Below are 26404 nucleotides of genomic sequence, written 5' to 3'. Positions count from 1 at the left end.
TGAATATTGATCAGGACCTTTAATTTAGTAATTTTTGGGGTGGGTTCCAGAGCTTTTATAAACCATATAGTAGAAAAATGTTGATTTTATGAACTTACAATATAAAGAAAAACTAGTGCCAGTGCATTATAACTCCCATGTCTCCCAGAGTCCTGATGATACAACATCCGATACAACAGGTGGCGCCATGTATCTTTCACAGTGGACCGCCATTAAAACCACTGAGGTTCCGCTTTTATTCTGAAGGAACTCGGGCCGGAAGAGTTATTGTTATTGTCGGAACAGAGGCTAGCATAGCTTACAGAAGCTAACAGCTCACAGAGACTAATGGAGTTATTATGACGGAGTAACAGATGGCTACAGGCATCAGTGTGAGGGTAAGTTTTCAGTTTTCTTTCTGAGTAACAGACTCAGCAAGAAAACCGGATTGTTTGATGGTTCCACTTCTTTATTATTGATATTACAGCCGAACTTCGCGCCACAACCAATATACACTGAAACAATCACTGCGCCTGCTCAGTGGGACCGACAGCCGCTGTCTGTTAGCTTAGCTAACGTTAGCTGTCGGTCGGCTAACGCTGCTTCTATTATTGCACAGAAAGCTTCGTTATTCCAACAGAGAGGAATATGTGGACTGCTGCTCTGTCGCTTTGCACGTTCAGAAGCTAACATGGTTCAGTTAACTGAGTCCGTGTGATTTCACGTGTGAACTGGCATGGCTTCTTAACTAAAGCTAAACTAGCTAGAGCTAAAGTGCATCTGAGCTAAACACCTGTCTGTCTTCACTAGGTATTGATCACTTCTCTTGATCAATGATGGTATTGATCGGTCTTAAAGATCACTGATAGTATTGAACATTGAAGGTATTATTAAGTTGTTGTAATTATCACTGATGGTACTGATCAGTTGTTGTACTGAATGCTGTTGGCATTGATCAGTTGTTGTATTGATCACTGATGGTACTGATCAGTTGTTGTACTGAATGCTGTTGGCATTGATCAGTTGTTGTATTGATCACTGATGGTCCTCCTGTGTGTTCCAGCAGATGGAGAGGCGGCGTCCAGCAGAAGAAGATGTTTGTCCGCTGGAGTCTAAATCTTTGAGGACCGTCAGAGAGAACATCGTCTTCAGACTGGACAGGAAGTCACAGACGGCGTCCACACCTCACACAGAAAGTTCCACGGAGGACAGACAGGAAGTGGAGAGAACATCTGTCTCAGGTGACACAGAAGTAAACTGTGACATCACGATGACACATAAACACATCAAATCATGTTTTATATGAAGTTTGGTTGAATTCACCCGTCAAGTTTTGTCTGTCTCGTGGTCAGGTGGCGGGATGTTGGGAGAGGAGGTGGTCACCATGGCGACCAGCGAGTCCAGTGAGGATGAACTGGGACGACTGGACATTGACCTGGACAGGAAGTCCAAACAGCACAACCTGACGACTAGCAACGTGCGGACCATCCTGCATGTGAGCGTCTCACACACAGTTAACACGGGGAGAACAGTTACATGCCTTCAACTGAATGTTAAATATACTGTGTACACATGATTGTTACATCAGAATCAGAAATACTTTACATACTTTAGAAATACTTACATACAGTTTACATACATAGGATCACCTGTAGGATAGGATCACCTGTCTGCTTAAGAAGTTAGTGTGCTATCGCTGTACACATGTAGAGAACATGTTCATCACACATACGCTAAACACTGCGTGTAACATGTTTCTATACTCTGCACTAGGGGTGGGTGATATGGCCCAACATTTATATCACGGTATGGTTCTTTGTATTTTACAGTTACTGTATTATATCACAGTATTACAAAAATAAAAGGGATACTCCACTCAAAACATGATTCTACCTCTTTTCACTCTGTTGGCAATGTAAGGGAACATATCTGAAGAAAGAAATGATTAAAACTTTGTGTTTATTGGCTCCAAATAGGAATGGAAATGAGGTATAGGACTACACGTGTTTTGGGAGGAGTAGCCTGCCACATAATGTAGGTTAATTAGTAAATGTAATGTGATGCATTCTCAGAGTTAGACAAGGGGTAGGATTAGGCATCTCAACAGCTTTTATTTGGCTGAAAACCCAAAGTATATAAGTACAATACTCAGTGTACTGCCGCGGGACATGTCTATCAAGCACATTTACATACGGCAGCAACAGGCACACACAGCACTACTTGTGGTCTGTCTGTCACCAGATTCGTCACACATTCGCAAACATATTACTGCCGATTTTCAAGTCGCATCTCATATCTACTGCGGCGAATATGAGCACTACGTCACAGCCACCTACCAAAAAAGACATTTAATCTGCTGTTAGGTGAACAGAAAGCGTGGACGCTTACGGGAACCAGTTAGTTTGAAAACCAGTCTGGACATAACGCAGGTGTGAGCAGAGGGGGCTTTCGAGTAACAACAAAGCCAGCTGAGCTAGCGTTAGCGGTTCTACAAAAAGCAACGTGAAAAAACAATTTCCCACATCCAGCCTACTAATCTGGTTAGTTAATTGGCTTCAGATGAGGCTTAACGTTCACACAAGTTCTCTTGACTGTCCCTCAGTATTACAACATTAGCTAGTCCAACATCGTCCCAGCGTGTCGGATTATAGACGCTAGCCACGTTAGCTCCACACCATGCTAACACCAAGTGCAACAGGTTATCCTGCAAAATCAATAGTGAAGCATCTAAAAATGGCTAAGCTTCCGAGTTTAAAGTCGGAATCGATCCATGATTGAGCTTCAGTTTTGAAGCGAATCCTGCTTTGTTCTGGCCCTCGTAGCAGTCCGAAGTAAAATGGTCAACTTAGTGCACACATGAAAGCGTTTTCCAGATGTTGTGGGGACATTTCCATCAAAAATAAAGTGAATCCACTGGCTCTTCACTTCCTCGGATGGTGGGAGCAGATGAAGACTTTTGTGTTGGTTTTTGCAGCCAACATCAGAGAAATTGACGTGCTTTGCTCGTAACGTTACCTTCCGCATCTTACACCGTTGTTGGCATTAGCAAGGAAAATAGTAAGTTACTGGATGTGCATAGCCCCAGTAAAAGCACCTTAGTTTTAATATGCTAAAACATTTATCACGATAATGACGATATTGCGAAATCCACGTCGTGGAAGAACGTGACACCGGTGATGGTGATGAAACCGGTATACCGGCCAAAAAATGTATTTTTGTCATTTATTTTGAAAAACGGAAACATTCAATAGTAACTCAATGGCCATGATTCTTACTGTAACAGTTAATGCACTCAAAATACTGTCATATTGTCAATAAATAAAAAAATAACAAATAAATTACACACATGTCAGTAATGCTTCATCGTAAGACTCTGACCTGTTGACAATTCCTGCACTGCAGCTTGTGCTGGTTTACACGGGGCAGCACAACGGACTGACTGAAATGCACGCGTGAAGACACTTTGACCATATGCTTAAATGCTGTATTCTCTACGACCGAGGACGGTCGCACATCTGCAGCGATGAACACTCCTGTAGCATCAGTTATCGATCTGGCACGGTCCGAATCTGCAGCGAGAGGCTGCCTGAACGCTGTGGGGAGGAGGACTCGCCTTCCAGTCTGTTTTTGTTTCGTTCGGCTAATCGACACATTCGGGTGATGCCGTCGTAAATGACGTGTGAAGTGTTTCCACCGAGATACCCGACTTCAGTTGAACAATGTCGGCAAACAGTCTGACGCTAATAGTTGTCCATCGTAACTAACCAGGAAACCGTAACGCTCCCATACAGTGGATCTAAATATCAAAGAGGACCCTCCAGCTCTGGTCTCTCATTTGTGTTTAACATTTGGAGGCAGTGACACTACATGAGCTCGACTAACCGGGCTACGCCGACTAGCATGCTACAGCTGATAGACAGCAACTGGTGCGCTGCCAAAACGTTCCTGGTAAAACTCGCGCTCTAGAATTTATGTTCCGCATGTGCAAGTAGTCGACATAAATAGACTATTTTGGCAGTAATAATGGTTGCAGGGCGTACCGATCCGAGGAAGTCTCATAACAAACAGAGTAGAGTAGGCCCTGTCCCGAACGCCCGAACAATTCGGTACAGGGCGTTCGGGACAGGGCCTACTCTACTCTACACACTGAGTGTAACATGTTTACAGGGCCTACTCTACTCTACACACTGCGTGTAACATGTTTACAGGGCCTACTCTACTCTACACACTGCGTGTAACATGTTTACAGGGCCTACTCTACACACTGCGTGTAACATGTTTACAGGGCCTACTCTACTCTACACACTGCGTGTAACATGTTTACAGGGCCTACTCTACTCTACACACTGCGTGTAACATGTTTACAGGGCCTACTCTACACACTGCGTGTAACATGTTTACAGGGCCTACTCTACTCTACACACTGCGTGTAACATGTTTACAGGGCCTACTCTACACACTGAGTGTAACATGTTTACAGGGCCTACTCTACACACTGAGTGTAACATGTTTACAGGGCCTACTCTACTCTACACACTGCGTGTAACATGTTTACAGGGCCTACTCTACTCTACACACTGCGTGTAACATGTTTACAGGGCCTACTCTACTCTACACACTGCGTGTAACATGTTTACAGGGCCTACTCTACACACTGAGTGTAACATGTTTACAGGGCCTACTCTACACACTGCGTGTAACATGTTTACAGGGCCTACTCTACTCTACACACTGAGTGTAACATGTTTACAGGGCCTACTCTACACACTGAGTGTAACATGTTTACAGGGCCTACTCTACACACTGAGTGTAACATGTTTACAGGGCCTACTCTACACACTGAGTGTAACATGTTTACAGGGCCTACTCTACACACTGCGTGTAACATGTTTACAGGGCCTACTCTACTCTACACACTGAGTGTAACATGTTTACAGGGCCTACTCTACACACTGCGTGTAACATGTTTACAGGGCCTACTCTACTCTACACACTGCGTGTAACATGTTTACAGGGCCTACTCTACTCTACACACTGCGTGTAACATGTTTACAGGGCCTACTCTACTCTACACACTGAGTGTAACATGTTTACAGGGCCTACTCTACTCTACACACTGAGTGTAACATGTTTACAGGGCCTACTCTACTCTACACACTGCGTGTAACATGTTTACAGGGCCTACTCTACACACTGAGTGTAACATGTTTACAGGGCCTACTCTACACACTGAGTGTAACATGTTTACGTATTTTGTGTCCCGTGTCAGGAGGTGATTACCCATGAGTGTGTGGTGGCCATGATGAAAGCTGCCATCAGAGACACTCAAGATCTGCCCATGTTTGTGAGTGTCCATGTTTTCTTGAAGCGTCTTCACGTTTTTAAAAATGTTTCTTTACAATCAAAATTAGTTTTTGTTCACAGTTGAGGAAACGTCCTGAAAACCTTCCGATTTATATATTAGAATCTGTTCACAGGTCCTTTTTAAAACCTTTAAATGAGTCTAAAAAACTTTATTAACAGTAACTCAGATGTGTCTGTGTAATGTTAAAGCGTCTCTGACAGTGATGAAGTCACAGAAAATTGTCTCCATCTCTATCAGGAGCATTTTAGTCTCTTTTAGCTCAGTGTTTTGGTTTTACTAAACATTTCCTGTCTGGTTGGGTCTCAGCTGTTTTTAGAGAAAAAGCTGTAAAAAGCCACAGAACATGACCTGCTCAGCAGCAAACAGCTGGCAGACACAGTTAGAGACCAGCTGGTGGACATAGTGGAGCATTTAGCAGCTAAAGAGCCAGATATTTGACATGAATACTGTGTAAGACTAAAGAATAAAGGAAGTGGACATTCAGTCTGTGTCTGTCTGTGTTTAAACCTACAATTTGAAAATCATTTTTTTAAATTTCCCTTTTAGGAGCCAAAGATGACTCGATCCAGACTGAAACAGGCCGTCCAGCAGGGACAGGTAAACTCAACCTCCTGCAGTCCTCTCTAATACTTTACCTGGAGATCAAAACAAGTCTGTTTAATCTGACTGTCCTTTACCTGTTTGTCTGGTTACAGCCACTGAACTGGAGTCTGTCAGTATTGAACACAGCCACAGTCAAGGTAAACGAACTCATCCAGCCTGCAGGATGATTTCTGTCTCTCTCTCTCTAACTGTCTGACTGTCTGCTTGTCCTGCAGCCTCCTCAGTTTGTTGACATTGATCTTGAGGAGGATGAAGGCTCGTCAGATGAAGAGTATTGTCCTGATGAGGAAGAGGAGGAGGAGGAAGACACAGCTGAGGAGGTGAGTGGTTCTTTGACCTTTCACAGCTGCTGTAACCTGCCACGTTATTTAAAGGGCCAGTATGTAGGATTTAGCGGCATATAGCGATGAAATTGCAACTATTGAATACCGCTCGTCTCACCCTCCACTTCCAAGCATGTAGGAGAAACTACGGTGGCCGCAAAACTCGCGAAAAACGTGAAAGGCCCTCTCTAGAGCCAATGATTGGTTTCTCCTTTCTGGGCTACTGTAGAAACATGGCGGTGCAACATGGCGGCCTCCGTAGAAGGGGACCTGCTCCCTGTGTAGATAAAAACGGCTTATTCTAAGGTAATGAAAACACAACGATTCTTATTTTCTGGTGATTTATGCATTAATGAAAACATACTTATAAATATTATATTCCATTTCTGCCAATAGCTCCTCCTAAATGTTTCACACTGGACCTTTTTAAACCATTTTGTTAGTTTAGTTTCTGTCACAGTTTTTGTGTACAGACTGAATGTATGGCACTGATTCACATTAATGACACAAACAGTTTAATCATTGAACACTAAATTAAACAGAACAAGTAAAGACTGAACAGTGAACAGGAGCGTTACAACCTGTTAGGCCTGCACAATATGAGGAAAATCTGCGACAACAGTGTTCAGTATTGTGATGAAGATATGCGATAAATAAATATTGAAGTGTGCATATTAGCTATACAGTTCCTATGTCAGCCTAGTTGTCTTTAAATTCAGAACTGGAAAAATATTAATAATAATGATAATAATATATATAAATAAAATAAAATATTCCTGACGTAAAAATAATGGGTGAAGTTTGGAAAGAATTAAGGACTCAGACATCAGTCGGTATCAGTCCTTCCTCCTGTCCTCCTCCGTCTGCTGCTGCTGTGACTCACTGCAGGTAAGTTACCTGGTAGTTACCGTCATGTCACTCATGCTTATCACAACTGTTTGCTGTGTTAGCGAAGTAGCTAGCCAGCTATAGTTTGTCAGTCAGTAGCAGATTGAAAGGTAAGCATCAGAGCATCTCTTCATCATTCTGCAGCTCAGCAGACGACGGTGCGCTGGTGGTTTGGTTTGAGTCCGTTGAGTGTTGACTTCACGCTACATTGTTAGCTAGCTGCTGAGATGCTGGAAAGTCAATAAATAACGTCAAGAGCCGTTTTTTCACCGGATACGTTGAACGTTTCCCCTGAACGTTTATAGCAGAGGCGCTGTTCATCTCTTGACTCGTCAGCAGCGAACCATGAGTTAATGTTAGTGACGTTACATTAACAGTGAAATATTGCTACAGATGACATATTTTGATAAGCAAGAAAAAAGTGTTTCTGATTGGAGTTCAATCCACTGAAATAATGGTTCAGAATCGGAACAAAGCTGCAGCATGAATCTCATAGCTTGATAAAGTTAGAGAATATGTGGTTTAGTAGAGAGCAGTGATGGAATGTAACTAAGTACATTTAGTACTGTACTTTAGTACAATTTAGAGGTACTTTACTGGACTATTTCCATGGCATTTTCTGCTACTTCAGCAATTCACCGATACTGAACAGTACTGATAATTAATAGCTGTTTATTTTATTTATTCTATATTCAAATGGTCAGCAATTGACTGATACTGAAATAATACTAATGTTTATTTAGCTATTCATTTTATTTTTATTTATTCTTTATTTTCTCAGTGTTCATTTCTAGAATTGGTTGACAATGTATATGTTAAATTATTTAACATGTTAAAGAATATTTAACTGAAATATTCTAATAGTTATTTGTTTAAGAAAGCAGCCTTCTGAGTACCTTTGTAAAGGCATATTGGTGCACAATCCACAAAGAAAAGTTCTGTTTTCATTCCAGCTCAAAAATTCAATATATCGGCCGCCATATCGGCAACTTTTCATGTAGATTAGTCATGGAAGATGAGAAGCTTGCCAGTTTTCATTTTGTATCAAGCAGCAAAAAAGTTGTAGCATGATTTATGACGTGTTTGAGTTACTTACTTTACATTGCACGTCTTGCAATGTGACTATTGCACATGTGCACATAGCGATGTTGATACAGAAATGATATATCATGCAGCCCTAGTTGTTACTGATATGTAGCCAGCCTTCTGAAAACCACACTGAAGAAACTTTTCACCCTCAACATTGAAGAGACTAATCTGTTCAAGAAACTTTTTCTTTAGTCAAGTCAGTTTTATTTGTATAGCACATTTCATACACAGGTAAACACAATGTGCTTTACAGTAAAACATGGAAAAAAACATTAAAGAAATGAGATAGAAAACACAAATACTTCCTTGTTTGAGTTTTCTTGTTGGTTAACCGGGAAATCCTGAATTGTAGTATTGAGGTTGCAAAATAATTATATATTTGTTTGTGTTGTGAAAAAATTAATCAGGGGTTTGTGTATGAATGCATGTATCCTTTGTTGGGTTTGATACTGGCCTTTATTTTTCATTTATTTTTTTACTGGTTTAAACTTGGTCAAACCACTAGAGCACACACACACTGCTTTTAAAAGAAGATACAGTTGCAGCAGATCTTAGGTCATCAGGCAGTTTGTTCCAGAGAACAGCACCATAGTAACTAAAAGCACCTTCACCTGATTTAGTTTTAATTTTAGGTACATTTAGGAGACATATGCTTGATGATCTGAGGGATCTCATTGGGCTATAGCCAGTGAGCAGGTCGGAAACATATTTAGGAGCCATGCCATTTAGGGCCTTGTAAACAAGCAGTTATACCTTTTTAAAAGTCAATTCTGTTCTGTACCAGCAGCCAGTGAAGTGTTTTCAGTACAGGTGTAATGTGCTGTATTTTCCTAGTCCCAGTTAGCACTCTGGCTGCAGCATTCTGAATGAGCTGGAGCCTACCTGTTGTCTTTTTGGGAAGTCCTGCGGAAACGGCATTACAGTAATCGAATCGCTAGAGATGAATACATGGACCAGTTTTTCAGAGTCAGACTGGGACAGGAAGCTTCTTTGGAAATGTTTTTTTTAAATGGTAGAAAGCTGTCTTCATAATAGTGTTGATGTGATGCCAGAAGTTAAGATTGGCATCAATAATAACACCCATGTTTCTGACATCAACATTTTTTCTAAAGCACAGTGAGCATAAGATGGATAATCTTGCCTTGGTACTTTTGGGCCTACGATGAGAATTTCAGTTTTTTCTTATAGTTGTAGAAAGTTTTGAGACATACAGCTGTGTATCATCGCCATAGGAATGGTAGGCTACATTGTGATTTTGTATGATGGTACCAAGAGGGAGTATGTACACATTGAATAGTAGTGGACCAAGAACTGACCCTTGTGGAACCCCACAGAAAATGTTGACTTCTTGAGAAGTAAAGTTGCCAATAGATACTGAGAAACTCCTTCTTTTAAGTATGTTGAGAACCATTGAAGAAAAGGCCCGATAAACCAATACAGTTTTCAAGTCTATATAGTAGAATGTCATGATCAACAGTGTTAAAGCGCCACTCAGGTCTAATAATACAAGAATGGAAAGTGTGTTTGCATCGCTGTTGATTTTAAGATCATTGATTACTTCAACAAGAGCTGTTTCATTACTATGATTCACTCTAAAACTCAACTGGTACACATCATACAGATTGTTGAGGGTTAGGTATCTGTGCAGTTGTTTGTAGACAACCTTTTCTGGATCTGCTGGACCACCTCATCAAGATCACTACAGTTGACGGTTTAAAAATTACACATAGTTACCAGGATGGTACACTGATGTGAGGGGACAGAGGATAGATTCACTTTTGCGGGATATTACAGTATTATTTCTGGTGCTGGAGATTTTTTCTTGGAAGTAGGTTGAAAAGTCATTACATTTATCTGAAGTGAGGAGTTCAGCAGGACTTGATCTGGTGGGATTTATTAGTTTATCAGTTTTGGAGAACAAAAAGCGAGCATTGTTTTCATGGTCATTTATCATTTGTGAGATGTGATGCTTTCTTGAAATTTTAATGTCTTTGTTATAGCAGTTAAGTGTATTTATTATAGATTTCATAATCTACCTGCAGCTTGTTCTTTCGCCATTTACGTTCAGCCCATCAGCAGGATCTTTTTAGGATCCTCACATTTTCCCCAATTCTCCAAGGAGCTTTGCGTTTTCCAGTGATCTCTTTAGTTCTAATGGGATGCTGTCCATGATCTGACTTGCAACGGAGTTGAAGTTGTGCATCATCTCGTCGCATGATGACATGGTGGGCAGTGTATTTATAAACAAACATATCTGAAGTGTTATTTATGAATCTGACTACATTGTCATGTTTGGGTACACAGGACATATTAAAAAAGATGCAAGAATTATCTGAAATGGCAACATCCAGAATGGCAGTTAGTGTTATATCGAGGCCTTTGGAGATAACCAGGTCAAGGGTGTGTCCTGTGTGGGCCCCGTCACATGCTATGAAAATTCAAATGTTTCTAGCACATTAAGAAAGAGTTTTGTGTCTGAGGTAGTGGTATTGTCTATATGAATATTGAAATTGCCACAGATGACAATGCAGTCATAGTCAATGGAAATTTTTGACAGCAGCTCAGCAAATTCATCTAGAAAACCTTTTTTGAGCTTAGGGCGGTGATACACTGTGAGTAATAAGGTAGGAAAAGCAGATTTAACAACCATAGCTAGACATTCAAAAGTTGATAAGTCACCAAGAGAAACAATTTTACAGTTTAAGTAGTCTGCATAGACAGCTAGCAATCCCCCGCCCTTTCTATTGCTTCTTGTGCAATGTGAAAATTTAAAGTGAGCAGGTGCTGTTTCAATTAGCTCTTTGTTACCTGCCTTGTCGAGCCAGGTCTCAGTGAGCAGAATACAGTCAGGTTTATCTGCTGATCCTGACTGGGATCAACCCAGGCAGAGGATAATCTGACTGACTAGTAGTACCTGAATTTGAGGCAGGGTGACAGAAGGCAAGACTTTCAGGACGTCATGGTGTAAAGGCCTTGCAGGAGTGTAGGGCCATTTCAATGTTGATGGATAAAATACGTGATCCTGAGTGGTTTGGCAACAGTCCCGTTTAAAAAGTTCCAGTCGGTAAGGAATTAAGTGACGTTATCGACGACAGGGATATCTCTGTTCCTACTTCCTCAGGTGTTTCTCAAGGTCCCTCTTTGGTTTCACTCTTTTCCTTTTTACAAAAGTTGGCTCTTGTGTTTCTTTTTGCTTTCTTTACCATCTGGCTCTCTGCAGAATAGCCAGAGCTAGATGATATGAGAGCCATTTTTACGATTCTCCAGCTGAGGTGAAGAGTGAAAAGTCCCAGACAAATGGGAGAAATTCCTGTTTTGGTATTGGTAATTGGTATTTCTTTGCAATTTGGCACCCCCAGTTTAAGAGTGCAATTCACTTATACACTGCTGTCGTAAATATGCACAGCTGTACACGTGCATTTGTTATGATTACATTACTTATGATAAAAAACTAGCAAGTCAACAACTTTGCTAACAAGCCAAACATAAATCAAGTGCAACAACACAAGACATAGCGAGCCAGCTAATATTAATTACATGTCCAACAGTAAAAAGCCCAGCTCGGCGTCTGTCTTGCAGCCTTTTATTTCGCCAAGCTCTTGCCAACGTCTAAAAGCCAGTCTGAGATTTACTCTCATCCGGCCTCTTACTTGGTCACTCTCTGTTTTTCTCTTCTTAGCTTCCTCCGTCAACGTGCTCTTCGGTCTCTTTGCCTCTGCCATGATATTCGTAGAGGCTGCTGAGCCTGGTCACGTTGCCCGCTCGCCCGGCTACTGTTCTGGCACGACACCAGCTCTGCTCCCCGTCAGCATTCCCTTCTGGCTCCTCCTCGCCCCAGGCCTGAAAACCTCCTCCTCCCGGTGGTCCAAAGCTCCTGGGCTCACAGTGTAAACATTCGGTGCTCTGAGCTGCCAGTCCTGGCAGCACGGCTAACTGAGCTAACTTGCTGACAGCAGTTAGCGGTTAACTTACTTTAGCAAGAAGTAAAGCTTTCTGTCCATCATGAAACTCTGTCAATCACAGAGAGTCAAGGCAGAGCAGCCTGAGGACATCAGAAGGAAAACCAGAAAACATTTTCTCCATAACATATGATTCAGTTTCACCAAAATCAGTAACTGTGTGTGACTTCGTGCTATAAAGCGTTTTGACCAGTTTGGCCCACTTGGATAGATGTCGCTGAAATCCCTGATGAGGACTTTGCAGGCCATAAAGAAATTCAAGCCTTCATAACCGCGGAGCGCTGTCATCACAGTGATGGCATTTCTTTTTACTGGACATTATGACCGGAGAGATTTAAATATGTTGGACTTCTGCAGATTTTGCTGGTAAAAAAAACGGTAATTACCGTATAACGGAAACCCTGGTCAGAACAGACACAATGTGTCAATGAGATTAAGAGCCAGGTTTAAAAATACCAGAAGTTTCCTTTTAATGACTGGAAGTGTGTGTGTGTGTGTGTGTGTGTGTGTGTGCGCGCGCGCGCAGACCTTCCTCAGTGATGCAGACAGCTTAGCTTCACCTCCCAGAATGCATCAGAGCTCTCAGCCCAAACTTCCACCAGACCATGGGACTGATGAACCCCTACAGGTACCCTGAACTCAGACCTCCTACACGTACCCTGACCTCGAAGCCCTACAGGTAGCCTGACCTCTGACCTTTTCTTTAGAGATGTCCAGGACACCTGCGGGAACAGGTGATGACTTCCACCTGTGCTCCTCAGCACCTCCTCACTGCTCCTGAGTCTTCCTTCCTGGAGAGACTGAATGCTGTGGAAGAGGAGCTGGACTGCAGTCCTGCCTACACCTATAACCAGGTAATTCCATCAGGCCTGCCTACACCTACCTATTACCTACCTATTTTAAATACAGTTGCACCACTCGGGGAATAAAAGAGATCATTTGATAAAATATCCCTATGGATGAGTTTCTGTTGTTGAGATCTTGTAGAGCAACAGAGAGAAAGTGGAGGAAAACTGGTCTAGAAGTCCATTGTAATGTTTACAAGGAACACTGTCTTTAAACTCTGCGATACGTTCTGCAAGAATAACTAATTTCGTCAAGATGATTGCAGAAAGTAACAATGATCCTAGAACACTGTTCACAACTATAAACTGGTTGCTCAATCATGCCCTTGTCAATGTCATCCTGGACCAAATATCCTCCACTAGATGTGAGAAATTCGCATTGTTCTTAAGCAATAAAATTACCTCTATAAGAGCAACTATTGTCATAGATGCTGATAACAACATCAGTCAACCTAGCAAAAATAGTCCAAACACGTCGAATTTCACTACTATTTCTGACCAGGAAATATATAAATTTATGAATGAAAATAAGTCTTCCACATGCAGTCTCAACCCAGTCCCCACTACATTTTTTAAGAATTTTTTTAATTGTATGTCATAAATATCATTAACATGTCTCTTGAAATTGGATGTTTTCCAGAATCTTTCAAAATTGCAGCTATAAAACCCTTGTTGAAAAAAACAAACCTAGATACTGATGAATTCACTATAGGCCTATATCAGTTGTTTTTAAGTAAGATACTAGAAAGGGTTGTTTTTAACCAAATTACCAAAGCAGCTTTCTTTAATTTAAGAAACATTGAAAAGGTACGGCCGTTCTTATGCCAACAAGATGCCGAAAAACTTGTTCAAGCGTTAATTTCAAGCAGGTTATACTACTACTACTAGAATAGTACCTTCAGCTGAAGGCTCATCCCCCCCAAAATGCACCACAGAGCGCCACAGGAAGTCATTCCTGCCTGTGGCCATCAAACTCTTTAACTCACTGTCAGTCTGTATGACCGTAAGTCAATAAACTGGACATTGGACTATTAACATCGCTGCAATACTTGAAATAACTGTGTAATATTCTCTGTTTAATACTTTCTGTGCAATATACTCTGTTTTCAGATATTTATTTATTTATTCATACTTCTATTACTGCTGTGTAATATCCACCGTCTCATAATCATCTTAATAAACTACACTTGACAGTTTTCATTATTGCACTATTACTTATTACTTATATTATTACATTGTATTATTATACTGTGCATACTTATCAACCTCTAAATCCACTTTTGTACTTTACACTTATTACGCTTTTATACTTATATCCACTTTGTACTTAATTTATCTTACCTGTATTATACTGTAGTGTCTTTGATTTTGATTTGCTTAGTACTTCTGTTCCTGTGTGCACTGACGTGACAGTGAGCAGCTGTAACAAAAGAGTTTCCCCTCGGAGATCAATAAAGTATTTCTGATTCTGATTCTGAATTGAAGTTCTTTTACTTGTTTATAAGGCTCTGAATGGTGTCGTTTTTACAATCCTTCACGGCCTCTTAGATCCTCTGCTGCTGTTTTTTTTTTTTTTTTTTATACAGACTATCACACAAATAAGAAAATCGGCAGCTATTTGGTGCTTTTAACTATGCACCAAAACATTGGAATTCCTTATCCAAGGCTATAAGAGATGCAAGCTCTGTGAACATTTTTGGACAATTGAAAACATACTTATTCAACATTGCTTTTAACTAAACTGTCACTCTTCCTTTGTTTTATTCTTATCTTTTACATATTTCATTGTTCTTATGCCTTCCTTTGTTTTAAGACTGTGTAGTCCCTCATTCGTCCAGGGGTGGTCTATCGTAGAAAAGGTTTCAGTCGTAGTCGTCTGGACACTGTTTTCAGAATCAAGACGTTTCGGCTCAGTCATTTTCAATTGTGAGAACTCCACAATTGAAAATGACTTCCGGATGGGAGCCGAAACGTCTTGTTTCTGAAAACAGTGTCCAGACGACTACGACTGAAACCTTTTCTATGACTTCCTTTGTTTTATTTCTATCTTTCATATATTCTGTAGTTCTTAGCATACCTGTTCTTGCTATTTGCTGACTCTTTTGCTTGTTATTCATTTGATTGCTTGGTTTTATCTGCAGTATTTGCTCTTGTTTTAATTTGCCTGTTTTAATTTTTTCTTTTGTTTAATTTTATTGTAAAGCACTTTGAGTTACAACGCCTGTAAATAAAGTTTAATATTATCATTATTATTATTATTACACCTATAACCAGGTAACCCCCCAGTACCCTCACACCTCTATGTGTCTGTCTGTCTGATTGACTACCCGTCTTTCTCTACCTGCCCCCCTCTCTCTCTCTCTCCGTCAGTCTCTGGACAGAAAAGCTGCTGATGATGATGATGATGATGATGATGGCGGTGGTGGTGATGAAGGCTCCAGCTGTTTGGCGTACCGCACGCGCTCCAAACTTCGTCTGGTTAACATTCCTCTGGGTCAGCTGGAGGCAGAGCTTCTGGCCCCTGACATCACAGATGACATGTATGAGCAGAGTGCTGCCCAGCAGGAGGAGGACCGTCATTGGACGAAGTGGCTGCAGAGTCTTATGGCCCCCGACAATGAAGGTCAGAGGTCAGGCTGACAACAGCACTGTCAAAACAAAAAAAATGCCTAATTTCATCTCCATGTTGTGAAACAGTTTTACAGTGAAACAGTTTCTGTCTGTCTGTCTGCTCTATTAGTTTCTTCTTTTTCACATAAAAAACCTGACGTCAGAATCAGAAAAGATTTGTTATCCGTCAACAACTCCCACTGATTCACGTCTTTGAACCAGTCCTTTCTAAAGTTGAAATACACACAAGTGTAAGCATTAAGTTTGAGTCACAGCACAGTGCTCAGGCTTCAGTACACTCTCAGTACTTTTACAGTTTGATTAAATGTCAGGATGTATACTTACTGAGGCGTAAAAGGTGCAGAAACCTGGTTTTCTGTTCTTTCATCTGATCAGATTCTGATCAGACTGTTCTGTTATCACATTTCTGTATCATCAAAGGTCGAGTCATATTTCCTTCCAGCTCTGGTGTTATCCACAGTGTGCTGATTGTTGGTTCTGGTAGCTGGAGCTGCAGTTTCTGATATTTGAACTAAAAGAAGTTCCTGATTTCACTTTAACAACAAAGGAAGTGTGAGACTGTTTGTTTTTGTTGTTGTTTACATCTCTGACAGCTGACTGAATTGGTTTGTTTTCTCAGAGGAAGCTGATGACGATGACGACCCCGAGTACAACTTCCTGGAAGACCTGGATGAACCCGATCTGGAGGACTACAGGACGGACCGGGCCGTCCAGATCACCAGTAGGTGTTGGCCTGGCGCTTTTTTAGGACCTCAGACTCTGTTTTTCTTCTCGTCTTCCCCTCAGTGTTAACACTTGTTCTTTTTCAGAGAAGGAAGTGAATGAGCTGCTGGAGGAGCTCTTTGATACAGTGAGTTGAGTTGATTTTTACCAACTTGTCTTTCTACTGATTTCTACTATTGATTATAGTCTTCATAGGGGATGTTTAGATACATATTTAACAGTTTATATTGTTTTATTTGCTGTTGGTACATGTGACATTTTGTTTACCAGTCCTGCAAACAGTCAATGTATTTCTGTGTAAGCCACATATGGTGTTTTGTGCTGGATTTAAACAGAGTAGAAATCAAAATCAAATTGGTTCCTTAGTTCAGGGACTGTTTGGTCAACAAGGTCGTTTCATGTGACGCTGACGTCTCTTCACTGTACAGCTCCAGGAGGAGGAGGTGGCAGCTGAGGAGGAGGAGCAACAGGAGGAGGAGGCCCTGTCACAGACTGGACCCAAATTCAACATTCCCCAGGCTTTACGGTAACGGCCCTGCACAGAGTGTGTTCATTGTGTCCTGATGCAGGATGGGAGGCCATACATCTATACACACACACACACACACACACGTCTATACAAACACACACCTCTACAATCACAGTGATGTAGGTCCTCCTGTTGGGACGGTGCGGCAGAGAAGTGCTGTGACTGTTTGGGTTGGGAGGAAGAGAAATGGCCTCTGCTGCTGCTTCTTCACACAGAACACATGAAGAAGAATCCAGCTGAGAGGAGACATCCTGTGTCAATCTTCTGAAACAAGCTGTGTACCATTTTAGGCTCCACCCCCTACCAGGTCAGATATGTCATAACAAAAATGTCTCCTTTTAGTAACCTCTCCAAACGCAGCCGGCACATCTTGGTGTGGGTATCCCAGATCTATGAAAACATGCCACTAGTGTTCAGTCCTCTGACACCTCATAGACCATGCCCCTTAAGGAGGCAGAGCTTGAAAACCGCTGGGTCACTGTTGCACTGATAGGTGGGAGGGAACCTGATAGAACTTCATAGTGGACGTCTTCAAGGCTCTCTGTGTTACAGCAGTTGTCCCTTTTTGCTGTCCGTAGTTTTGAGGCACCGTTAGCCAGCATGTTAACAGAGCGACGGCGAACGGTCAGAAAACAGTACGAAGCGCTGCAGCAGAGGAGAGCCCTGCAGGACACAACCAATCATCACCGTGAAAACATAAACCTGAAGGACACAGCCAGCCCACAACCCGAGACCATCACTTCTGTCTTAGTGCTGCCAAGCCGGGTCTGCCCTGCTCTCCACCTGGACTACACCCAGAAACTGCAGCTACAGCAGCAGATACAGCAGGTACGTGACACAACCCCGCCTCAAACTGAATAGAGATGTTGTTACTACTCCATCACTCAGTCTGACATCACCTTCCCCTCAGCTGGTCATCAACCTTTACTAGCTATCGATATGTTAATTTTGGTTGTAGTTATTAATTTAATTATTAATCAGAGGTCCTGATTTATGAGACTGACTGAGACTTAATTAATTAATTAATTGGCTATCAATTTTCCCTTTTCGGGGGGGGGGTGCTCCGAGGTGAATTTAATGTGAGTTAAATTCTGTTATTCAAATACTGATTCCTCCTGATAGCCGGAAGCAAGTGTAAATCCACAAATTTCTTTTAATGGATTTACTGCAGTATTTTAATACCTTTGAAGCTGCTGTACCTACAGAGGTCTGGGCTACTTTGCTAAGACTGCTGCCACCATGACCTGGACCAGGATACAAAGCGGGAAATGGATGGATTGATGGATGTGTTTCCAAATAGTGTTCTCTGTATTTGTATTTGTGTATCTGTGATCAGTGCCTCTTCATCTCCAACATGAACAAAATCCTGATGTTTAAATACACTTTTTCAAAAAACTGCAGCATTTCCAGGTGTAGTTCACCCGAGACAGTGTGACTGAAATGTTTCTGTCTCTCTCTCAGCATGTGCAGCTGCTGACTCAGGTTCACCTGCTGGGTCGGCGTGTGGATGCCCTAAACCACGAAGCCTGCATCACTAAACACTATCTGGTTAGTCAGCAAACAACAACACAATCACTACCCGGTTAGTCAGTAAAGGCAAACACACAAACACTACCTGTTGTGTCAGTAAATAACTCAAACACTACCTGGTAGGGGTGTAACGGTACACAAAATTCACAGTTCAGTATGTACCTCGGTTTTGGGGTCACGGTTTCGGTACATTTTCGGTACAGCAGGGAAAACAAACAAATGTAGAATATAACATTGTTGTCGTTCATTTTGAAAAATGCAAACATAGTAGCTCATTGGCCATAATTCTTACTGTTAACAGTTTAGGCACTCAGATACTGTCATTTTGTCAATAAGAAAAAATCAATACCACAATTGTCAGTAATGCTCCATCGTATGACTCAAAATCTGTTAACAACACAAACGAATGTCTTCTCCCTCCAGGAAGAGCTGCAGCAGTTTGCCAGCCGTCGGGAAGAGGTTTTTCTCCCCAGCAGTTTCAGAGTGTGCAACCTGCAGGGGGCACTGGATCTCCTGCAGGAGGTGGAGCAGAGATCGGAGCCTCCTCCCGTTCCACCTGCGTCTGCTGCCTCCAGACGCTGGCTACCTAAGATGACTCCTGCAACCAACAGTAAGGAGGGGAAATAAACTATTGCTATGTCAACAAGTTAAACGTCCCCTCAGACAGAAGTTTTTGTATTTCTTATCACGTTTGGATGTTCCAGCAGACGTTCTGTCAGCTTGTTGTGGTTCTGGTTATGTTTAGGCCACGCCTTCCCTCTGCTGCCCGTCGACACCGCCTGGCTGTTCGCCACCCGACCCGTCTTCCTTTATCCAGAACTACTCCCTGTCTGCAGCCTGGACCCTGCCCTCCACACCCGACACCACCGGAGTGTTTACACTGGAGGAGAGGACGGGTACCTATACACAATATACAAACACATATCTACACGCTGTAAACACACACACACACATATATACACACTGAAAACACACATTTTTACACACACCACAGGATTGTTAACACTGCAGGAGAGGATGGGTAACTATAAACTAATATACACACACGTGTTAAATGCTGTATTTGAATCCACCAGATAGAGAAAATAGCTCCTCCTTCACACAGACAGGTTTCCAGTTACAGGTGAGGTGTCACTCAGACAGCAGGCGTGTCGGCTGTCAGAGACTTCAGTCTGCAGTGTAGTTCAGACATTTAACTGATAAACCACAGATTTACACTGAATTAGATCCAATAACTCACTCTGTCTTGCTGTCAGTTTGGAACTAAAATCCCCTGCTGCCCAAAAATCATTTTCCTCATACACCTCTATTATAGCCTTTTAAAGTGTGTGACGTCCCAATGTAAAGTCTATGGGCCAGCTGGAGAGACTAATAACTATATAATTTCCCATGATGCTTCTGTGCAGTTTGATCGTTCTGGGTCTGAAGCACTTCGAGGGGACGGTCCAGTCAGACCAGCTGATCAGCTCCTACCTGCTCTGTAAGACTCGTTGGAACTTCAGGAAACACGTCAGAGAGATGAGCGGACCGAGAGCGCCACACAACAATGTCATCAAGGTGACATCACTGTGACATCATCACACACACTGTCTGACATCATCAGTGAAGCAGCTATAATCATGTCCTCTGTCGGAAACATCTCTGTAGTTGGACAGGTAAAGTTATACTCCGTCTTCTCATCATGTTTTCAGACGTTCCTGACGCAGCGAGTCGTCCCCCCGCTGCCGCTCGCCTGCAACAGAGTTCAGCCAGGAGACCAGCGCCCTCCAGTGGACAGAAACACCTCCAAAATGCCAAACTGGCTCAAGGTCTGACAGACTAAACCAGATCCACATTCAGATCCAGATCAGTGTGAAGCCTGACACCTGCTGCTGAGAGCACAAACTGAAGTCACTCTGTTTTTATTCGTTAGTTTTATTTCAAATTACAGGATTATATCAACATAAACTAAATATTTTTCAGAATAAATATTGAAGTAAATATTACAGAGGAGTGAAAACATACCTGAGGTACCTCCGTTAAACGAAAGAACGGTCATCCTAACCCTCACTGTATCTCATCTGGTGTTTCAGTTTCTTTTATTGATTAATTATAATGAAGTGACTTGAAATTAGATTGCCAGATCTCTGAAAATAACGATTATTGGTAAAGTGATGTCACTGTCCAGTCATTTCATCATCATCCAAATGTCATCATCAGTTTCATCATTATTTATTCTGCTGTTGTTTTACATCTAAAAGAGACCAGATCATTATTACTAACCTATCACTAGCATAATAATGTCACTAACATAGTAGCTAACCCTAACAAAGCCATCGCTGACATCAGTCTGCAGTATGATGTAACCCTCAGGCTGTTGGTTGTGACTCTGGTTCTGTTATGGTTCTCACCTGCAGAACAGTCAGCTGATCATTCAGAAGACCCGACTGAACTCCACCGGTTACCCTCCTTCCCTCCCCCTAGGATGCAACCTTAGGCTCCACCCCTACTGGCTCAACAAGTCCCGCCCCCCTCTCCCCCCACACAGGCGCCTCTTCACCTTGGCCCACAATGCATCTCTGCTGCCACTCGCCAAAGCCCCGGCAGACAGACAGGTAGAGAGACAGGTAGACATGCAGCCAATAAGCTACCTTTCCCTGCCCCCTCCAGGTGTAACGTTACTCTCTGACTCCCCCGCTGTTTCAGGAGCCCTCGCTCTGCCTCCCACCTGTGGGGCTGTCCCATTGGCTGCTGTTAAGACAGTCCCCACCCACCCGGTGTGCACTAACATCATCCAGTCCTGCCTTCCTATTGGTCAGAGGACTCAGCGGAGCATTTCTAGGCAACAAGACAGTGGCGCCGTCCCCCTCCTCCTCCCCCTCCCCCTCCCCTCCCTGACCAACCCTGACACTACAAATCCCATAACACATTGCTCAGCTGCCGCAGTAAAGCCGGGGTACTTCCTCCTCCAGATGATGTGGACTCCACCCCCAGCTCCGCCCACCTTCACCTCCCAGCATGCTCTGGGGCAACAGCTCCACGGACCAATCAAAGAAGAGCAGGAGGAGATGGAGCAGACGTCCACAAGGCCACGCCCTCCACTGGAGGAGAAGAGACAGGTGGAGGAGGAAAGTTCAGCTTCACCATCAACACTGAGCCCGCTGTCATCCTGTGCAGGAGAGGAGGAGGAGAACTGGACTGCTCCGGTTGTGGTCACTTTGAATGGAGGAGAAAACACTGGTGAAGAGGAGGAAGAGCGAGGAGAGGGAGGAGGAGGAGTAGGAGAAGGTGGAGAGGAGGAAGCAGGTGAGGGAGGAGAGGGGGAGCAGGGAGGAGAGGGGGAAGATGAGGATGAGGGACAGAGGGAGGACGGGGGAGGAGAGAGGGAGGAGGATGAGGAGAAGGATAAGGATGAAGATCAGGACCGGCAGGGCGAAGAGGAGGAGGAGGAGGAGGACTTTGATGACCTCACACAGGATGAAGATGAGGAGGAAGTGATGTCATCAGCATCGGAGGAGTCAGTGCTGTCTGTTCCAGAGTTACAGGTAAACAGGAAGTCGTCGTTCATCAGTCACATGGTGATGGAGAGAGACCACACTGTCTCTGTGAGATTTAAACAACACAGTCCAGGTGAGTTGATGATGTCATCGTTACAAACTGGTCACACTCCCGTTCTCAGGAGTTTCCCTGTTCAGACCCCCACCAACACCAGTTCAGACTGACCTGCAGAGTCCATAGGTCACTGTTTGACCTGCAGGGGCCAAGTGATGGCTGACCTCTGACCTTTTGACCTTTTTAGGAAACCATGAAGCAGCTAACGTGGTTGGCAGCAGAGCGCCGGCTCTGTGCAGACGGAGACTCGGAGGAGGATCACTCTCCGACCTCCCCTGGCTCTCAGGAGGAGGAGGAGGAGGAGGAGGAAGAGGAGGGGCGTAAAGGGGAGCAGTCAGGAGAGGGGAGGAGCAGTAAGGCGGGAAGAGACGAGGAGACGCCGTCAGGAGAGGGGACGCCCAGAGGAGGAGGGAGGTGTCCTGGACGAGGACGAGGTCACAGCAGTCTCTGACAGAGCTGGCGTTTAAACTCCTTTGCTTTATTTCTTTTTCTCTCCACTAAATCCCTCCTGACGGTGTTTTCACAGTTTGTCTTCTCTGTCTCTGCAGGTCGAAGCCGACCTCTTCGCGGTCTGAGAAGGAGTCGTCAGGAGCGACACAGTAAAGACGCTGCTAAACTGTTGCTGCTGTATGATGAAAACATCCTGGACAACGACCCGCACAGAGAGAGCAAAGACGTGGCGTTCGCTCAGAGTTACCTCAACAGGGTGAGACGACAAAAACTGCGAACATGACTTTACTGACCAGGACCACAGCTGTTTGAGTCTGTCTGAGAGAACGGGTCAGGCCTCTACAGTCTGTTTAGTTATTTCTTAATGGACTCTCGTCCTTTTTAAGGAGAGGCGTTTCTATAGCAACAGTAATCACAGCCGCCTCAGAAAGACAGGACCTGGTGAGATCATGTTGTTGCAGGTATCTGTAGGTGACTGTTACTGTGTGTCTCTAGGTGCGTGAGGCGCTGCAGGACGTACCTGGGCAGGTGGAGGAGTTTGTGTCTCTGCTGAACGAATTCGAGCAGGTGGGAGAAGGACAGGAAGTGATGTTGTTTAGGAAGCTGCGCTGCATCCTGGGAGACCGGACAGACCTCCTTCGAGACTTCGCCGCATTCCTGCATCCTGAGCAGGCGCTGCTGTGTGGACTGGTGAGCAGCACAGGTGGAGCACAGGTGTATCCCTACAGGATCACAGGTGTTTAACCTGCTGAAACGTTTCCTGTGAATTAAACGTATCTCAGTGTTTCTAATGAAGCTGATCACAGGTCAGTTTACAGTTCAGGTGTTTCACAGACTGACTGATAGTTCACATTATTTGTGAAGTCAGTGAACATTAGAGTGCTGATGTTTTCATCATGAACGCTGGTATTTCTGTTTTTCTGTATAAATGTTAATGTAACTCTGTCCTGACTCTGCAGTTTGAGGAGCAGCAGGCGTTTGAACGCAGCCGTCGTTTCCTGCGACAGTTAGAGATCAGTTTTGGAGACAATCCGTCACATTATCAGAAGATCATCAAAGCTCTGCAGACCGGTCCAGATCTGAGTCCAACCAGCATCCATGAGGTACACCAGTTATACAAAGTGCCAGTTTAACCACTATCAATATCAACTGTACAGAAACCAGTTTAACCATAATCGTTACAAGACCCAAACCTTTTCCCCACTAGATATTTGAAGCAAATCTTCTATCATTGATCACATACGAACAGAATGATCCGATCCTTCTGTTCTGATTGATTTACTCATTGATATATCTGATTGATAGGTAAACATATTTGGGGTTAGGGAGCAGGAGAGTTGGGGGGTGTGAGAGAGGTGAGACAAAGATACTTGCAGGTGTTGTAAAAACAACAGGAAGTTAGTTACTGTAGTTTGTCAGCAGGTGGAGATGATTAAGATACTTTAAAACACTTTGAGACAGGTCGCTGCAGTCTGAGTCAGAAAGAGTCACAACTCCGTCAGGTCTGAACTCTCAGACATGAAACTCACATCGAGTCGTTCAGTGCGACTCACACTTCCAGAGGACGTCATCGTCTCTGACGTCCGTCCAGAGTAAACCTCATAAATCCACTTAGACGCCAGAGAAGAAGCGGCTGCAGAACCTGCCTGAGAATCCTGCAGTTTCTCAGTTTCCTTCAGTCTCACAGTGATCCAGAGACAGCTGTCTGTCCGTCCACGGGTCCACTGCAGACAGGAGCTGCTGACTGCTGGTTCGGCTGCTTTCCTCTGTCTCGAATTTTACCAGGCGTCATGTTCAAATTATTCATGTGTTTCAGCTAAAAGCTCAGATGGCCACGCTGTTAAAAGGCCACACCCATCTACAAGCTGAATTCTGGGTATTTTTTGACGAGCTGCGCCCACCTCCGGCCCGCCCGGGACAGTTCGAAGAAGCTCATTGGCCAGAGGACGGAGGGGGCGGGTCAGACGGTGGAGAGGGCGTCAGCCAGGTGTCAGGAGGCGGAGCCAGCAGCGGCTTCGAGGAAGTGACTCTCCCAGAACTCGAAGAGGAAGAGGAGGGGCATAAGATCCAACCAATGACGAGCCGGCGGCAGAGGAGGAAGATGGACGCCCACAGGAACTACAAGGTCTGAAAACACACATGTAGGGAACTTTTATTGAGCTTTCACTCGTGGACTTCTCACACTGCTTACCGTCAATAAACTTGAATTTGTTCTGACGCCGTTTGATGTGTTTCCAGGACTGTGATTGGTCAGATAAAGACTGGCCTTGCCTCTGTCGTGACGCAAAGATCCGCAGACACAGGAGAAAAGGATGCTCTCACTGCCATAGCAACAAGGTCTGTCCTCCATGTTTCATCGGTTGTGAATGAGTGACCGTTAGAGATGGTTACAAACACCTGACTCACCTATTAATTTCCCCCCCAGACCTCAGGGGGCGTGTCCAGAGCTATGAAGAGTCTGGACCCTCTGTACTCTCAGATAAGCTCTACCCACGACGAACCAGGTGACAAAGACCTGGACCTGAAGGGGGACGATGACAGTCCACAACCAGGTGTGTAACAGGATCACCTATCCTAGGTTCTAATTAACAGACAGGTGTTTTTATTTATGGGTATAACTTTGTTTCTATTAACAGATCGAAGCGTTGCATCATGGGAAGGCGCGTTCCCTCTGATTGATGAGAAAGAGGAGGAGGAGGAGCTGGATGATGAGGAGGAGGATGAAGGTGAAGAGGAGAGGAAGAATAGTGAGAAGGCACAGAGCTCGGCGGTGAAGAGGAGCAGGAGAGAGGAGGCGCTGCAACCCCCCACCTCCATTTCCTCTATCACCTCCCCTACCTCCCCCTCTATTACCTCCTCAATCCCCTCCATCTCCTCTGTCACCCCTATCACCTCCTCCATGATCTCCTCTGTCACCCCTATCACCTCCTCCATGATCTCCTCTGTCACCCCTATCACCTCCTCCATGATCTCCCACACCTCTATCTCCACCTCTTCTATCATTTCCTCCATCTTCACTTCAACCTCAGTTACCCCCTCCCTCTCCTCCTCTCCCTCTTTTTGCACCTCCTCCTCTACCTCTCCCACTATCTTCTCCTCCTCCATCACCACCTCAATCTCTCCCTCTGTCTGCACCTCCTCTGCGTCCTCCACCCTCTCCTCCTCCTCCGCTCCTCCTCGGCCCAGTCCTCCTCCTGACCTTCCCGTCTGTGCCAAGAACATTTCTCTGACAGCGAGCGGCGAGAAGGTCATCCTGTGGACCAGGTACACCTCCTGCAGCATCTCCTCTCTGCTCCTCCTCCTTAGGTCTCCTCTCTCCTCCTATGTAAGGAGCAGCAGGAGGACAGACTGTATTAACCCTGTTGTTGTTTTTCAGAGAAGCAGATCGAGTCATTTTGACAACATGTCAGCAGGAAGGAGCCAATCAGAACACATTCCAGGCCATCTCTACTCTGCTCGGCAACAAGACTCCCAGTGAGGTTAGGGCTGTGATTGGTCGATTTTTCTCTCTCCATTAAAGAGCAGCAGAAGGTTTCTGACTGACGGGGCAGTAAACACTCAGTAACTCTTCCTCGTATCTCCAGGTCTCTCGCCGGTTTCGGGATTTGATGAGTTTGTTTCGGACTGCGGCTGGTCAGACCAGCTCTGAGGACAAGGGTCCGCCCACTGAGCCGTTAGCAGCCAATGAGGAAGAGGACGGATATTAACCAATTGGAAGAGCCGCGGCAGAAAAAAATAAGTTTGTCTGATATTCCCAGGACCTTTATTGTGAAAGGATTCATTAAAGGTCACAGATGCGTTTACTGTACATAAAAAAACTGTAAATATGAAGATTTCTGATTTTTTAATGTTTTTTTTTGTTTGTTTGTTTTTAACAATAAAACAATTCGTTCATCAGA

General features: G+C 43.9%; 1 protein-coding gene across 4 annotated transcripts; it reads left to right on the top strand.

Moving 5' to 3' along the window:
- Window positions 1-235: 235 nt before the first annotated feature.
- On the top strand, window positions 236-26404 carry gon4lb (gon-4 like b). 4 transcript variants are annotated; one of them, XM_044207304.1, is made up of 30 exons: window positions 236-377; window positions 1046-1220; window positions 1332-1474; window positions 5249-5323; window positions 5891-5941; window positions 6040-6084; window positions 6163-6267; window positions 12733-12834; window positions 12914-13060; window positions 15422-15674; window positions 16302-16403; window positions 16492-16532; window positions 16834-16931; window positions 17513-17762; window positions 18396-18482; window positions 18888-19074; window positions 19210-19360; window positions 19871-20021; window positions 20156-20272; window positions 20861-21988; window positions 22243-22489; window positions 22604-22761; window positions 23001-23195; window positions 23465-23608; window positions 24322-24630; window positions 24744-24842; window positions 24931-25057; window positions 25142-25769; window positions 25882-25984; window positions 26090-26404. In XM_044207304.1, exons 1-30 carry the CDS (start codon window positions 354-356, stop codon window positions 26210-26212), a joined length of 5565 nt encoding a protein of 1854 aa, XP_044063239.1. In that variant the 5' UTR covers window positions 236-353; the 3' UTR covers window positions 26213-26404. The 4 variants fall into 4 exon arrangements, with proteins under 4 accessions (XP_044063239.1, XP_044063241.1, XP_044063238.1 ...); XM_044207303.1 differs by having other exon boundaries at window positions 237-377; window positions 1043-1220; XM_044207305.1 differs by lacking the exon at window positions 236-377 and adding an exon at window positions 567-789 and having other exon boundaries at window positions 1043-1220.

Source organism: Siniperca chuatsi, linkage group LG9 (genome assembly GCF_020085105.1).
Source record: "Siniperca chuatsi isolate FFG_IHB_CAS linkage group LG9, ASM2008510v1, whole genome shotgun sequence".
Lineage (NCBI taxonomy): Eukaryota > Metazoa > Chordata > Actinopteri > Centrarchiformes > Sinipercidae > Siniperca > Siniperca chuatsi.
The sequence above is the reverse complement of the archived record's forward strand: the minus strand, read 5'-3'. Positions and strand labels throughout refer to the sequence as shown.

Excerpts from the sequence above, each read along its gene's own strand:
- gon4lb (XM_044207303.1), top strand. The coding sequence starts at position 354 with ATGGCTACAGGCATCAGTGTGAGG. Across the intron at positions 6,268-12,732 it reads AGGAAGACACAGCTGAGGAG|ACCTTCCTCAGTGATGCAGA; the intron begins GTGAGTGGTTCT and ends GCGCGCGCGCAG. Across the intron at positions 22,490-22,603 it reads GTGTCCTGGACGAGGACGAG|GTCGAAGCCGACCTCTTCGC; the intron begins GTCACAGCAGTC and ends CTGTCTCTGCAG.